This window comes from Anoplophora glabripennis, unplaced genomic scaffold (genome assembly GCF_000390285.2).
Source record: "Anoplophora glabripennis isolate ALB-LARVAE unplaced genomic scaffold, Agla_2.0 scaffold18, whole genome shotgun sequence".
NCBI lineage: Eukaryota > Metazoa > Arthropoda > Insecta > Coleoptera > Cerambycidae > Anoplophora > Anoplophora glabripennis.
In genome coordinates this window covers 1,723,278-1,736,630 of record NW_019416221.1, presented here as the reverse complement: position 1 = coordinate 1,736,630, position 13,353 = coordinate 1,723,278, and the positions used below count along the sequence as shown (strand labels likewise).

The 13,353-nt window shown below is 37.2% G+C and overlaps 1 protein-coding gene across 1 annotated transcript in view; it reads right to left on the bottom strand.

Moving 5' to 3' along the window:
* Nucleotides 1-8,871, bottom strand: part of LOC108908262 (dynein heavy chain 8, axonemal) — a 29,896-nt gene extending 21,025 nt beyond the window's left edge. Inside the window, exons 1-28 of the mRNA XM_018712238.2 lie at nt 8,646-8,871; nt 8,201-8,596; nt 7,982-8,139; nt 7,741-7,920; nt 7,350-7,673; nt 7,154-7,297; nt 6,827-7,101; nt 6,547-6,772; nt 5,988-6,101; nt 5,806-5,932; nt 5,311-5,715; nt 5,075-5,254; nt 4,862-5,015; nt 4,598-4,797; nt 3,632-3,765; nt 3,371-3,551; nt 3,153-3,315; nt 2,927-3,101; nt 2,398-2,816; nt 2,202-2,313; nt 1,790-2,118; nt 1,483-1,654; nt 1,267-1,420; nt 1,079-1,209; nt 792-1,022; nt 536-741; nt 262-482; nt 60-208 (exon numbers count right to left, since the gene is read on the bottom strand). Coding sequence (XP_018567754.1) covers nt 60-208; nt 262-482; nt 536-741; nt 792-1,022; nt 1,079-1,209; nt 1,267-1,420; nt 1,483-1,654; nt 1,790-2,118; nt 2,202-2,313; nt 2,398-2,816; nt 2,927-3,101; nt 3,153-3,315; nt 3,371-3,551; nt 3,632-3,765; nt 4,598-4,797; nt 4,862-5,015; nt 5,075-5,254; nt 5,311-5,715; nt 5,806-5,932; nt 5,988-6,101; nt 6,547-6,772; nt 6,827-7,101; nt 7,154-7,297; nt 7,350-7,673; nt 7,741-7,920; nt 7,982-8,139; nt 8,201-8,375 — 5,439 coding nt within the window. The 5' untranslated portion in view covers nt 8,376-8,596; nt 8,646-8,871. The remainder of the gene's footprint in view (nt 1-59; nt 209-261; nt 483-535; nt 742-791; nt 1,023-1,078; nt 1,210-1,266; nt 1,421-1,482; nt 1,655-1,789; nt 2,119-2,201; nt 2,314-2,397; nt 2,817-2,926; nt 3,102-3,152; nt 3,316-3,370; nt 3,552-3,631; nt 3,766-4,597; nt 4,798-4,861; nt 5,016-5,074; nt 5,255-5,310; nt 5,716-5,805; nt 5,933-5,987; nt 6,102-6,546; nt 6,773-6,826; nt 7,102-7,153; nt 7,298-7,349; nt 7,674-7,740; nt 7,921-7,981; nt 8,140-8,200; nt 8,597-8,645) is intronic.
* Between the last annotated feature and the right edge of the window lie 4,482 nt (nt 8,872-13,353).

The following is a 13,353-nucleotide window of genomic DNA, read 5'->3' as shown; positions in this document are numbered from 1 at the left end:
AAAGTGAACCAGCAGATAATGGAAATTAATAAGATTTAGACAATATTTCATTTTTTTACCTTGAAAATTCTCCCGAGGCCTCGGAAGTCCATCTGATCAGAACAATTGAACACAACTACAAATTTACCGAGAGTTCTCCCCATGTCCTTGGTCGTCTCTGTTTTACCAGTTCCGGCAGGACCGGCGGGGGCGCCGCCCATGTTTATCCCTGCAAGAAATCTATTTAAAAAAAAATACCTACAATTTTTTTCATTCCTTTACAAATGGCTTGCGCTAAGGTGATGTAACACCTGTCGGTCAGTGGAGTAATAGCCAAACGTTCCGTAATACCCAAGTACTCGTTCTGGTACAAGAATATGACATCTGTTATCTTTACGAGGACGTCGTCGTTTTCTTCGTTGTAATAGAACCTCGTCTGGGCTTGCCAGGCAAAGTCCAGGATGGACTTCACCCTCTGCTTGCAGATGGTATCGAATATGTCCCTGAAAATCCAACATGGAAGATTAAAAACGGCGGTTACTTTGGATAAATTTACCTCTGATGGACGTGTATTGTTACCATCGTTTCGTAACGCACCCTCTGCATTTTCGTTAGATCCTGCGACGTCAAATCGATAAGGGCGTTTAGTAGATCCAAGAACCTCTGGTTCGTGATTTTCATCAGCATCCTGTCCACTCTAGCTTTCTTTATAGCGATTTCGGCCTCCTTAGTCCACAGAATTTGCACACCTACTAGGCCGGCCTACGAGACAAACCGTTTAAAAAACCACACCGGCCAGATACAGTTCTCACCTGTCCACAGAACGTAACGAAGTTAGCTACAAAGTCATAGTTTGGATCCACGAAGCACTGGGCTTGTGAAGCGATGACGTTCTTCACAGTGTCTCTGACCATCTGGAGGAGACTGTTCAACCAGAACTCTACACCGCCCACACACTGGACTCCCTTCTCGAAAGGAACCTTCTCGCCTAGATCGGATTTCATCGTTATGATAGTGTCGGTTTTTTTGTCGTCAAAGTCCACCTAAAAACGTAAATTATTTGGTATGTTTAAAAACGTCACAGTGTGGGAGTTCGTACTTTAAAAACTGCATCAAATAAACTGGGTAAATGCGGCTGGATGGAAGACGGGTCCGAGCTCTGACCCAATATTTCCAACAGCACCGGATCGGAAATGAAAAAGAACCTCGGGAAGCATAACCGTTTGGATTCTAAAAGAAAAATTGACCGTATTGATCCGTTAACTTCTAACGAATGCTTTATACAACCTAAATATCCCGTTAAACTCTTCTGGCAGGTCTCCAACTGTTCCAGGAGATGAGGCAGCAACTGGCCCATGGTCTCGTCCCCCGTGCAGCATTCTACGGCGTTCGGAATTTCGTGCGCCCTCTGCATGATTTTGATCCAGGATTTATCGATATTCTGTACGAAATAACGCATGTATTTGTAAATTCTACAGTTACTGTTAATTTAACAAGGCATACGTTAAATCTCTTGGCCTCTGCCGGCAATTGGCGGGAGATGTCGCCGCCGACAAACACAGCTTCCAGATATACCCAAAGGTTCTGCACGATCATCCACTTTTCCAAAATCTCGGAGGTGTCCACCAACTTGTGCACCCACAGCTGGATATCTTTTTTAAAAGGAGCGTTGTATCTAAGATGTTGATAATAAAAATTAGCGATTTCTATAAATCATTCTAAAGCCCCAGTAAATAAAGAAAACACGAAAACTCCACCACAAATAAGTAACTTCAAACGATATCGCAATATCCTGTAGTTCCTGACACACCTGTTACTTAAAAGCGAGTTCATCACCATCAAGCTGTCCTCCAACGCGGTGATAATTTCCCCCGTTTCCTGCCCCTTCAGTAACAGTTCGCCTCTGGTTTTAAAAGTGGCAAAAGACAGCTCCACGATCGCCCAGTCCGCTATCACTTGCTTCAGCTTGGCTTCTATGTCTTTCTCCTTGACGGCGCTGATGCAAATATCTTCTACGTCGTCTTTGAAGGCCAGCAGAGGGGCTTCCATCACGTTTCTGAGAGTAAAAGTGGGCGATTCCACGTCAAAAGTGTAATTGGTAACGTTGCTTATCCTCTTCCAGTGCCTGTCTTTCATGGCCTGTAAAAAAGTGCGAATACGGTAAGTCGGGAGCATCAGCTTCTCGCACTACTATTGATAAGTAGCGAAACATTTTTTCTCACCTTATTAGCCATCAATTCCAGCAAAGGACAAGTCTCACTAAAGTCATCAATTTTCTTTTTCAAATCCAGGAACGCAGGCCAATCTTTCATGCCTTTTGGAAGTTTACGGCATCTAAGAATGCAAAAGAGTGAACACTTAACGGAAGTTATAAAAAAACATTATAAATAATAAATAAATAAATAAATCTTCACTCGCCTGTTCTGGAATTCCTGCAGCTCCGCGAAAATCACATCCGTATCCACGTCGCTCCACAAGATATCAAAGTAACCGTCTATACTGTGATTGACGGCCAAATAGAGGCCGTAAAGTTTATTCAGCAGATTAAATTCTTTCTTCCTTTTGTGTAGTACGGGATAATCGTTCACTTCCAGGCCGAAAAGCCTTTCGCCGCTGCTGTACATCTCGAATTTCCTCCAGAGTTCGTCGAAGCGGTCTTGGAACACCAGTACTCTGTCGCTGGCCTCCCGAGCCGACAGACCTGGGACCATGGGACCTTTCTCTTCAAAGTCCTTGTCGAAAATAGCGACGTCATCCTTGAATTTGGCTACGCCTTCGGTTAACTCCTCCAGAAGGGGGCCTTGCACCGTGCAGATCTCTTCCTGTATTAGTTTTGACTAAAATAAAAGAGAAATGCCAATTCAGTGAATTTTTACTTCGTAGATACATTGCATAGCGGTGAAGTAAAGAAATAGATAAAAATGGTAGTCGAGCTGTTAATACTTACATGGGTAACCATATTCTGGAAATTAAATCTGAGAGATTCGACCCTTTCTATCTCCTCTTTGGGGACGTCGATATTAAATCTGGCAAAGGTGCCGTATGCTTCTTCCATCAGTCCTAGATCCATGTCCATTTCTATGAAGTTCTCCCTTATGACTTCCAAACAGTTCATCGCAAGCCTAAACATATTTGAGCAACACCTTCGTAAACTCGTGTGTATCAATACTCACCGGCAGTCGTCCAAGTCTTTAATTGGTTTGTTCAAAATTTTCTCCTGAGTTTTGATGAAATCTACCATCTTATTCAGCTTCTGCTTATAAAGCAGCCCGAGCTTTTTGCCCAGTATGTGTTTCCAAGCTTCGGATTCCACCAGCAAAGCTAATTTGTACATTTCTGAAAATTTCGCGAGTTTTAATGTCGCCCGACGGTGTACAATTTTTAAACGTACCCATCGCAACTTGGACGGCGCCGATGTTATGTTTCTGTGGCAGTTGCTTTATCACCTCGGCCCTCGCGTCGTATTCCTGGAATCTCTCGGAGATCTCTACGATAAGCGGATTGGTCTCGCAAAAGTCCTCGATCTGCTTATCCCTGTCCTCGGCCCAAAGGAAATTCCACTCCAGATATTTCTATAATAACCGCGCATGTAAATTAATTTGGCCGGGCATCTATCTTTTAATTATGTCAAAGTTCACGCAACGTTACTCACTTCCAAAAGGCTTAAAATGTCCGGATTTACTAGGTACATGACGCCTTGGAGGCTCATGAAAATTCTCACTATTTCCTTGTTCTCGCTGACGACTTTGAAATAGTTGTAAGGTTTTATCAAACTCTCGGCATCCTCTATAAAACATATAAAGGTCATGTTGAACTATTTATTATACCGTTTGTTTCTTACATAGGAGTTTCTCTTTTAACTCAACAACATTTCCAAATAACAAAAATTACTGCAAACAATCGTTATCATAATTAAGTAATAATAGCTGAAAGTCGAACAATTAGGAACTGCTTACGTCATCATAAAATGATTGAAATGTATCATGCAAATGAATATTAGTATACGGGGAACGTCACCAAAATGCAGTCATAGCATCACGATTGTACGCGGAGAATGTAGATTTATGCTGTTTAAAGGATTCGCAGAATTTGTTTTAGGATGAAAGATGAAACAGTCATGTTAAAATTTTCTTTAAATATTTGGGTTGGTATCGAGTCTACTTATTAACTGAGACTTATCAAAATTTTTTGAAGAAAATACGTTTGAACTACTCGTCCCCCTTAAAACTTAACACAACAGGTGGATAGTCTGCAATAACGCTCAAGTTAAATTAAAAGCTTGGTGAATAGGAGAAATTACATTGGAGGAATTATGGGAAGGTTAGGGAAGCTGTCCATGCAAAACGCTTGCTTCTAACAGCATGCACGGAGTCGTAGACACCTCGAAAGATAGCTTGTGTGAATGAAAACAATAGTAGCGACATATTTCAAACGTCTCCTTTACACAGACCTAGACATAACTAAATTAGAAGGTCATTTATCAGGAGTTTTTGAAAAAACTGTTACATGAAAAAAGTTTTTTGAGTTATATGACGTGTTAAGCGAAAAACTCCGATACCAGTGTTGATCTCAACATATTTCAGAGAATAGGATCGATAATCAATAAAAAAAAGTAAACCTTTTTTCGTTTTAATGGTAGATTTCTTCTTGTCGACATCTTGCCCCCACATACTTATATACTTGTGAGTGTCCAAGATATTGTTCAACACTTGCGCGAAGTGGCTTTGAATTTCGTCCAAACTTGGGTTTATTGTGGCAATGGGAATTTGTAGGATCATGTTGGTCTTCATGATCGGCTTTGCAGTGGAATCTCCTAAGCTGCGAGTCGAAAGGGGAATAACGTATCATATTTGTCATAATTTCTTAATATTCTGCGACTCACCTTACCGCCCTGCGCTTCACTTTTTCCAGGGACAATTTTGTACATTTAATTAAAGCATCGATAATTTTCATATTGAAATACGAGAACATCTCAATACAATCCGAGTGTATAGAAGCCAGGTCCAAAGGAACGTTTCGGTCGATTTCCCTGAAAGCTGAAACGTAGCGCGACAGATTTTTATAAAAGAAAAAATTTCTTCGTTATAATACGCACCTGCATCTCCTGACATGAGTAGTTTCGACGATGAACCAATCGGTTTCAAAACCTTCTCAGGCACTAGCCAGTTATACTTGTTTCTCTGCAAATCCGGTTGATCGATGACACTCAAAAATTTGTTAATCAAGTCAATCACACACTTCTCCACGGTCGAGGACTTCAGTTCAATGTCCCTACCTGAAAAACGTTTCAGGATAGCACTGAAATGTAATCGTAGTTTCGAGAACACTTACAGATTTTTTGCCGGTGCTTTATGTTAAGGTCTAGGAACTCGCTAGGGCTCGTCGCCTCAGAGGGAACGTACACCAGACAAGTCCTGGCCAAGGTCTCCAGGACCTCGTCTATCCTGGCCTCCTTCATATCCTTCACTTCTTTAACGAACATTTCGATGTAATCCAAAACGTCCGTTACCTCCTGGCAGAACTGCGGTATTTTCATGGAAGTCCACGTTATCGTCGAGAAACCAGGCATGAAAACGTTTTCCATTTTTATCAACTGGACCCTCATCATGGGCAGAAACAAAGTGGGAATGTTCATTCTTATGGAATCGTTCCTTGCCACCAGCGCCTTGACAACTTCGTACGAGTTGAGCAGCTTCTCCTTGCAAAAAACGAGGACCTGGCCCACGTCGGGAACAGCTACAAACAAATTTCCCATATTATTCCAATTACTGTACGTTTAAAAGCGATTTTGATATAATTTCGTTCTGTATTATTGTAATACTCCACCTAAATCCAATTTGTACATATATTCCGCTTCCCTAATAACCTCCGTGATGTACGGGTGGAAATTCACACAATAACGTTTAGTTTTCTCATGTTTGTACATGATCGGAGCCATTAAGCAGTGCCTTACCTGAGAATTAAAATGTATGAAAATACATTTTTTTTTTGTACGGGCTGTATTTTACCTGACCAGCAAATGCATACCACGCATCGTGGTATATATTCTCATACTGCACAAAGACTAGAGACATCGCATTGAAGAGTTGAATGCATTTTTGCACTTTCCTATGCCGCATAACCTACATACATACATATAAGTACAGGGTGAAACTAGAATGGGGGTCATATTTATGCGGAGACTAACTTTAACTTTTAGAAATACTGATTATAAGTTTGAAATAAAATGAAGCGGTAACATATTTGGCGATTTTCGTTTTACCAAATTTGTTTTTTTGCTTGCCAAGTGCCATGTTGTCATATCACATCAGGTGGATAATTGTTTGATCACCTAAGTTAAATCAATGTCAGAGGTCATTGACAGTTTAATTCACAAACTAAACGCAGTGCTTAAAAAAAATAGTAACCAGTCCTTTTTATTAAAAACTTGAGATGATTTCTAAAAATATTTCAAATCTATCACATTGGTAAGCATTTTTATTTATTTTTTATTATGTATATTTAAGACTATTACTGTTAAAGTTACACCATTACATTTGAACTAAATTGAAACTACTTTAAGCTTACCCGTGGTTTTGTTTTGAACACTTCCATTGGCTCCTCTATCCTCTTATAAAAGTGCCTTATCCACATTATGCGACCGCTGACGGGCGGCATATTTCTCGGCACCAAAGGCGATTGTCTCTCCTCGTTATACCGATCCCGCAGAATGTCGATCTCAGTTTGGAACATCTGCATCGCTTCCAGATATCTCTCGTCCAGGTGCAAGCACTCGAGATTCAATTTTTCAAATCTAAACCAAATCATTTGAGGGGGGTGCGCAAATGAATTTTAGTAAGCGTTATACCGTTTTAACAGTCTCAGTACATTGTCGACGTCGGTCATGTTCTCTAGTGAGTTTCCCACAAATTCTTCCAGTTCCCACTCCGTGTCCACGACGTTTTGCCGGAAATCCTTATAGTCTTTGTCGAAGTTTGGAAGACGGTGGTTTAAGGCGTCATATTTTTGTGACGATATCTTCTTGTGGAACTCGATGAACTTGTTTGCATAAGAGTCGATACCTTCAATGTTGCTGCTTTGCAAAATGGAATATTTTATGGTGGTGTTCAGGACGAAAACGATCTAAAAAATTTGAATGTTGGAGTTTGAAGGAATTATAATCGTTATTGTTTACTTCTTCAAGCCTTTTCTGAAACGATTCCAGTTTACCAAAAACGAACATTTCAGAACAATCGAACCGCTTTTCGTCTGCTTCACTCATGTGCTGCTCGGTATGCTTGAAGCACTGGTAGTATTTCAAGTATAAGTCCAAGCATGTCTGTGAATCAATATAAACGGTTAAACGGAGCAGCGAAAAGACACGCACTCACCTTGATTTTGTCTAAAACGGCCTGTTTAGGTTGATTCCAGATCGTTTTAGTCCCATAGCAGTTCAAATAATTCCTACATTTTATTATAATCTGGTTCGACACTTTCACCAACAACGCCGTAACGTTGGCGGTGCTGTTGTAGTATCTCGACGTGGTATGTACCATGCGGACAGCGTGAAGAAGGGGTTGCACGTACTGCGGAAGCTGCGGCGGCTCCAGTCTGTAGAAAGGTTGCCAGTACTGTTCCATGGAGTATAAATATTTGACGTTGTCGGCGCATTCGTTTTTGGTATCGTACGCCGCGTCGACATGTTTCTTCCAAATCTAAAAGTGTTAGTGTTGTGTTACATCTAAAGCAATTTCACTGAAATATGTTTTCCTTGAAGTATACCTTAATAATCTTATTATTCCCGACGTACTGAATAAATTCGATGAACTGTTTACATTGGTCGGTCTCGAGAAACTCAACGACGCAGGTGAATCTGGCTAGTTGCCTCCTCCAGTATTCTATTTCGACTACCGGACCCACAAACTCATTTTCTCTCCTTAGTTGTCTGTATTGCACCAAACACTATAAAATTTGGATCTTTCGGTAAATGCTTATGATACAATTGTAGTAGTGACAAATTAACCTTTTCTATAATCTTGTGCCACACTCTCACAGCCGTTTCGATTTGTTGGACGAGCGGCTTATTAAAATAAGCCCTTTCCCTTTTTTCCTCACTAATCTCGTTCAACAGATTAGCGTCAAATCCAAAGTGTACGATCCCTTGCAGGTCCATTTTTGTTTCTAAATATAAATTTGGGCGGCTTAGTAAACAAAAGTGCAAGTATAGACACGCGGCAATTACCGTCGAGGAAAGTGACGAAAGAGGAAAAGTCTCCCTCGAAGTTCAACTTTTGCATTCGTCCATTTTCCGTCTTTGGCAGATCTCCCCAATCTTTTGATAATGCCAGTAGGGGGGCGGTTAATTCCGCTAAAATATCATAAATTACAGCTGCCAAATTGGCCCTGCCGCAATCCATGTCGATCTGTATAAAACAAGCGTCCTAAAACAAATCGCAATATGAATGGAAGACCAGTGAGGCCATTTTTTCCATTACGTCGTTTATATTTTTTAAGTCGAGCCCCACATTGCGGTACTTGTACACAGCTATAGCTTTCTCCGCTAGTGGCATTACTGATCCGTTAGTGATGTAAATTCTTTTTATAGGATCTTTTTGAGCCGCGTTAAATCGGCCAGTCTCTAAAACAGAAATAATTCGGTAACGGATATATTTTATACGTTTAGTTACCTATAGGATAAGGTGGGCCATCTTGATAAAAGAACAAGATGGACATAATTTTGCCTTTATCTAGGAAACTTTGCAGCAAATTTAAATACTCTGGGTCATCAATAACGCCATCCATGACATCATTTGGTTCGATGCCCCAGTACATCGCCACCATGTCACATATGTGTCTATGGGGCAACTGGAGCTCTTGATAACGTTGCATCCGCTGCTCCTTCAATTTTTGTTGCAACACATGTAAATGAAAAATAATATGAAAATATATTTCTTAAATATGGCGTGACAGGTAAAAAATTTGAGTATTCAAGGCAGTATCGAGAAACTTACTATTTTTTCTTTTATAGTCTCCTGCATGGAAAATAATGTAGAACTTGTCCTCGGCTTTCGTCCTCCAGTTGTAGCGATTTGCCTGGCAAGTCCAATGATCATTTCCAAATCTTCATGTGTTTCGTCCTCGTCCATGTTCACAAGAGTTTTCTATTGCTTGCCTTAAATCGTCTGATTTTAAAATATTTAATAAAATCTAATTGTAAATCTCAACATAAATTATATTTTGATTTATGTGCGACAGATATACTTTGTTTAATTGCAAAAGCGACTAGATTCTGCAGGAAATGGAAAAATTTAAAGTTCTATTTTTTACATAATATGAAATTTATCTTTTAGGGTATGGATAAACAAAATAAAAGATAACTTAAAAAACTTTGTCCAGATTAAAGAAATTGGAACATGGTAAAATATTATTACACAACAGAAATTTTAATATTAAGTATTAATATGTAATAATTTTGATATTTTTGTATAGGGCTTTATTGACTGAAAAAAGCCGTTTTTTTAAAAGGATAAAAGTATTTTCTAACTTCTTATTGAAGATGATTATAAGAAGTCACTAAACTGATTTTAAGTGATTACAGAATTATAAATAAGTTAGATAAAACATAGGTATCAGATAAATAAAAATATAAATAAAAAATCAAACATAACTTAAAATCCTAGCCTCTTCTTTAAGTAAAAAATTCTGCTTACCTTCACATCAAGATTGTTTAAATAACAAACGAAATTCCCTTTCTCCTCTTCTTCTTTTTTGGCCTTCATCCAGAGGATATTTAGCCAGCTTCTTATGTAACAATTGTTTATTCAAGGAAATGCACAGCAAGTGCATCAGAGATTAAATACTCGTATTCCTTCGATTGGTTTTCAATATCTTGAACCGGTGTGCATATAGGGGGGTTAGTAAACAACACAACACAGCAGTGGTGGCTCGTGACACTGTGAATAGGCGAGGCCCATAGCTTTTTCACTGTGGGCAATAAAACAAAAGCGCGGCAGGCAAATTTTTTTAAATTTTCAAATGACTTAATGAATCTTAATTAGTTGCATTTAATATATTATCAAAAAACTGACGCTCACGAGAAGTATTTTCGGTCAGATTTTATAAAAAATATAAATATTTACGCAACTAATTGGTTATTTTATTAATCTACTCAAAATAATAAATAGGAATAAATTTCCACGTTACTAATGAGATATTATTTCTTGACTTGTTGACCATTTTTTATTATGGAGGTCTTCCTCAATAGCCCTACTAAAATATAAATTAAAAAATTAAATAACATCAGAATTTTAAAAATGTTATTTACAATAAAATAAAATTAATAGAAAAAAATTATATATTTAACTAATAATTAAAAAATTGTTCCTACTTGGTTTAACAATATTAAGAAATATGAAATAACATAAAAACAGATTTTCATAAGGTCAACTTATCTATTTACATTTAAAACAACACCGCCAGATTTTCGTTTGCCTCCACTTTTAAAAAAATATTTTAAAAACATTTACTTTTTATAAAACAGGTCTATTCGTTGGTCTTCTAAATTTGCAAATTTACCTATTATGTCTTCATAAAATTGGGGATGGGCACTAAGACTTTGCAGTAGTTCTTTTTCTATCGCCATTACCGATACATCGTTTAAGCATTCTTGTGTCATTGAATTTCTTAAGTAAGTCTTAATGCGCTTAAGACGCACAAAATTACTTTCTACCGAGACACTTGTTGCAGGAATTGTTAAAACTAGGCAAAACAATTTGTATGTTTCCAAAAACACCATTTTAAATTCCTTGTATAATATTTCTACCGTTTTTTGAACTTCTAAATTATGAAATTGTTCGTCTCTGTACAAAATATTAAGTTCGTTTTTTAACCTATCCGTCTCAAAAACGTTTGGATACATTTGTAATAAACATTCAAACGATTTTTCGGGAAATTTTTTTGAATATTCTGGAAATTTTGAGGAATCTACTAAAGCAAGAAAATTTAAATCATGTAAATTCCCAAAACGAGTACTTAATTGAAGGGAAATGGAATCTATAATTTCATAGTACAGCATTTTATAGCTGGAAAATATTTCTAATTCGTCGCAACTTTTGCCCCGTTTACTTGGTAGTCCAGTAATATATTTCGCATAATTAAAAATATTTTTAAATTCTTCTTCGTTTCTTAATTCAGAAATTTTTTGACTAGCGAATTTAATTTGTTTAGAGCAGTAGTTTACATCTAATTGTTTAGTCTGCAGAATTTGAAACAGTAAGTCTGTGCACCCGAAAATTTCGTAGTATATCTTGGTCAAAATAGCAAATTCAAAGTCTTGAAAGTTGTTTAAAAATCCTTTTGCCGCATTAATTGTTGCTGAACCTGAAGTTTTGTCTTTAATTATGGTTTCAAACACTAAAATTAAATTATCCCATTCATTGGCGACTAAACTTACAATCTTTGAACGTGTAAACCAGTGTGTGTCAACAGACCGTGGGATTCTTTTTCCAACTATTTTGTCAAGAACAAAAGCACGTTTTGGCGATTCATGAAAATAAGTCGGTATACTTAACAATGTAGAGAAAAAAATTCGGCTTTTATCGATATGATTAGCGCCTTGCTGTAAGACAAGGTTTAACTTATGTGCACAACAATGGGTAAATAAAGCTAAGGGGGCAGAAGATTTAATCTTTGTCTGAAGTCCATTTATTTCACTAGACATAACACTGGCGCCGTCATAGCATTGAGCCACTAACTTTTCCCTAAAATTGTATGGTTCCAAAATTGTCACTAACAATTCATATAGAACAGCTGCAGTTCGGTTTTCGCTAACATCGAAAAATCCTAAAAATCTTTCATGCAAACACCCATTTCTGACATATCGTAAGGTTACTGAACATTGCGAATTCTCAGTAATATCTGTTGTATCATCCACAATCACCCCCAAAAAAAAACACTCCTTATCAATTACTTCACTTTTAATAAAATCTGTTAAATATTCATGAATGCAAAAAATCAATTCGTTTTGTATTATTTTAGACTGCCCTGTAAAAATGTTGCTAAATTTTTCGAAATGTTGAGTAAGTTCCTGGTTTCGTTTAACTAAGCATTTAAGTATTTCTTTAAAATTTCCACCATTTGAGGACTCTACAGTTTCATTATGGCCCCGGAAAGCTGATTCTTGTTTGCCCAACGTAATAATCACATCAATGAAATAGCCAATTAATAATCGATTTTTGCGAACATTTTCATTGTATAAAATTTTATTCAAACTGGCGTTCTCCCTCAATGCATCTTCAATGGTTGCCCTATTTTGCTGTAATCGAATTAAAGCCAAAAAATTTTTAATGTGTTCTTTAGAACTTTCGTGCATTTTGGTACTACGACTAAAATTTTTTAAGTCTCTAAAACCATCTTTTGAACACCACGAATTTTTTGCATTACCCAATAAAATACATGGCCAACAGTACAAACTTTCTTTATATGAACTTCCACATAGCCATTGACAAATATCATACCAAGAAGATTGAAATGTTCGCGAACTTTCCCGACCTTTTCTTTTTTCATTAAAAATTGCCGTTATTTTTGGCGTTGGTCGACTATTTAAAATTTGTTGTTTTTCTACTTCACTACGTTTTGAAAAAGGCGTTTCAAGTAGAGATAAAACAATATCGTGAGACGGATTCATTATTACCTATGTCTATCGATAATATAATATCTATTATATATTATGTGATATTTAGTTTTACCTTATTTTATTGTAAGGAACTTGTTTTTTTTTTGTTTACTTTAAATTAATACCTGCTTTATAACCTTTGTGCACTCACACTGACATTATACATTTAGACAGTAAGGCGCACAAAACATATGTAAGACGGGAGATGGGTATAACCACAAAGGGTATAACCGCGAAACTGCAGTGTACAACAGGATAGCCAACTATTTAAATATAAAAGTACTAAAGTGGTATGGATTCAGTAGGAAGTAGGAACTAGGAAGTAATGATACAAAATTATTTTAATTACATTTTTATTAAAAAAAAAAAAAAAATCGAGGGAATATACTCAAAACATTTATGGTCATTCAAAACTCCTTCCTTAATAATAAAGAGTTAATTGTACTGGTAAATAATCTATTTCTATTTTTCGTTTTTATATTGTTTAATCGAGAGTAAATTGTCTCTGCACCAACAAACACTACTCTGAGGCAGACTAATTATATCCATGACCATGACAAAATACTAATAGACAAATATTTTCATTGCTCCATTTTTCATATCGAGTAATTTGAACCAAAAAGGTTCGAAGTCAAACGTTTGTAACTCGCCTTTGACTGATTCTCGCAAATTAGAAATCTCTCTGAACCACCACCGTATCAGCCCAGATTATTAATCTGGGC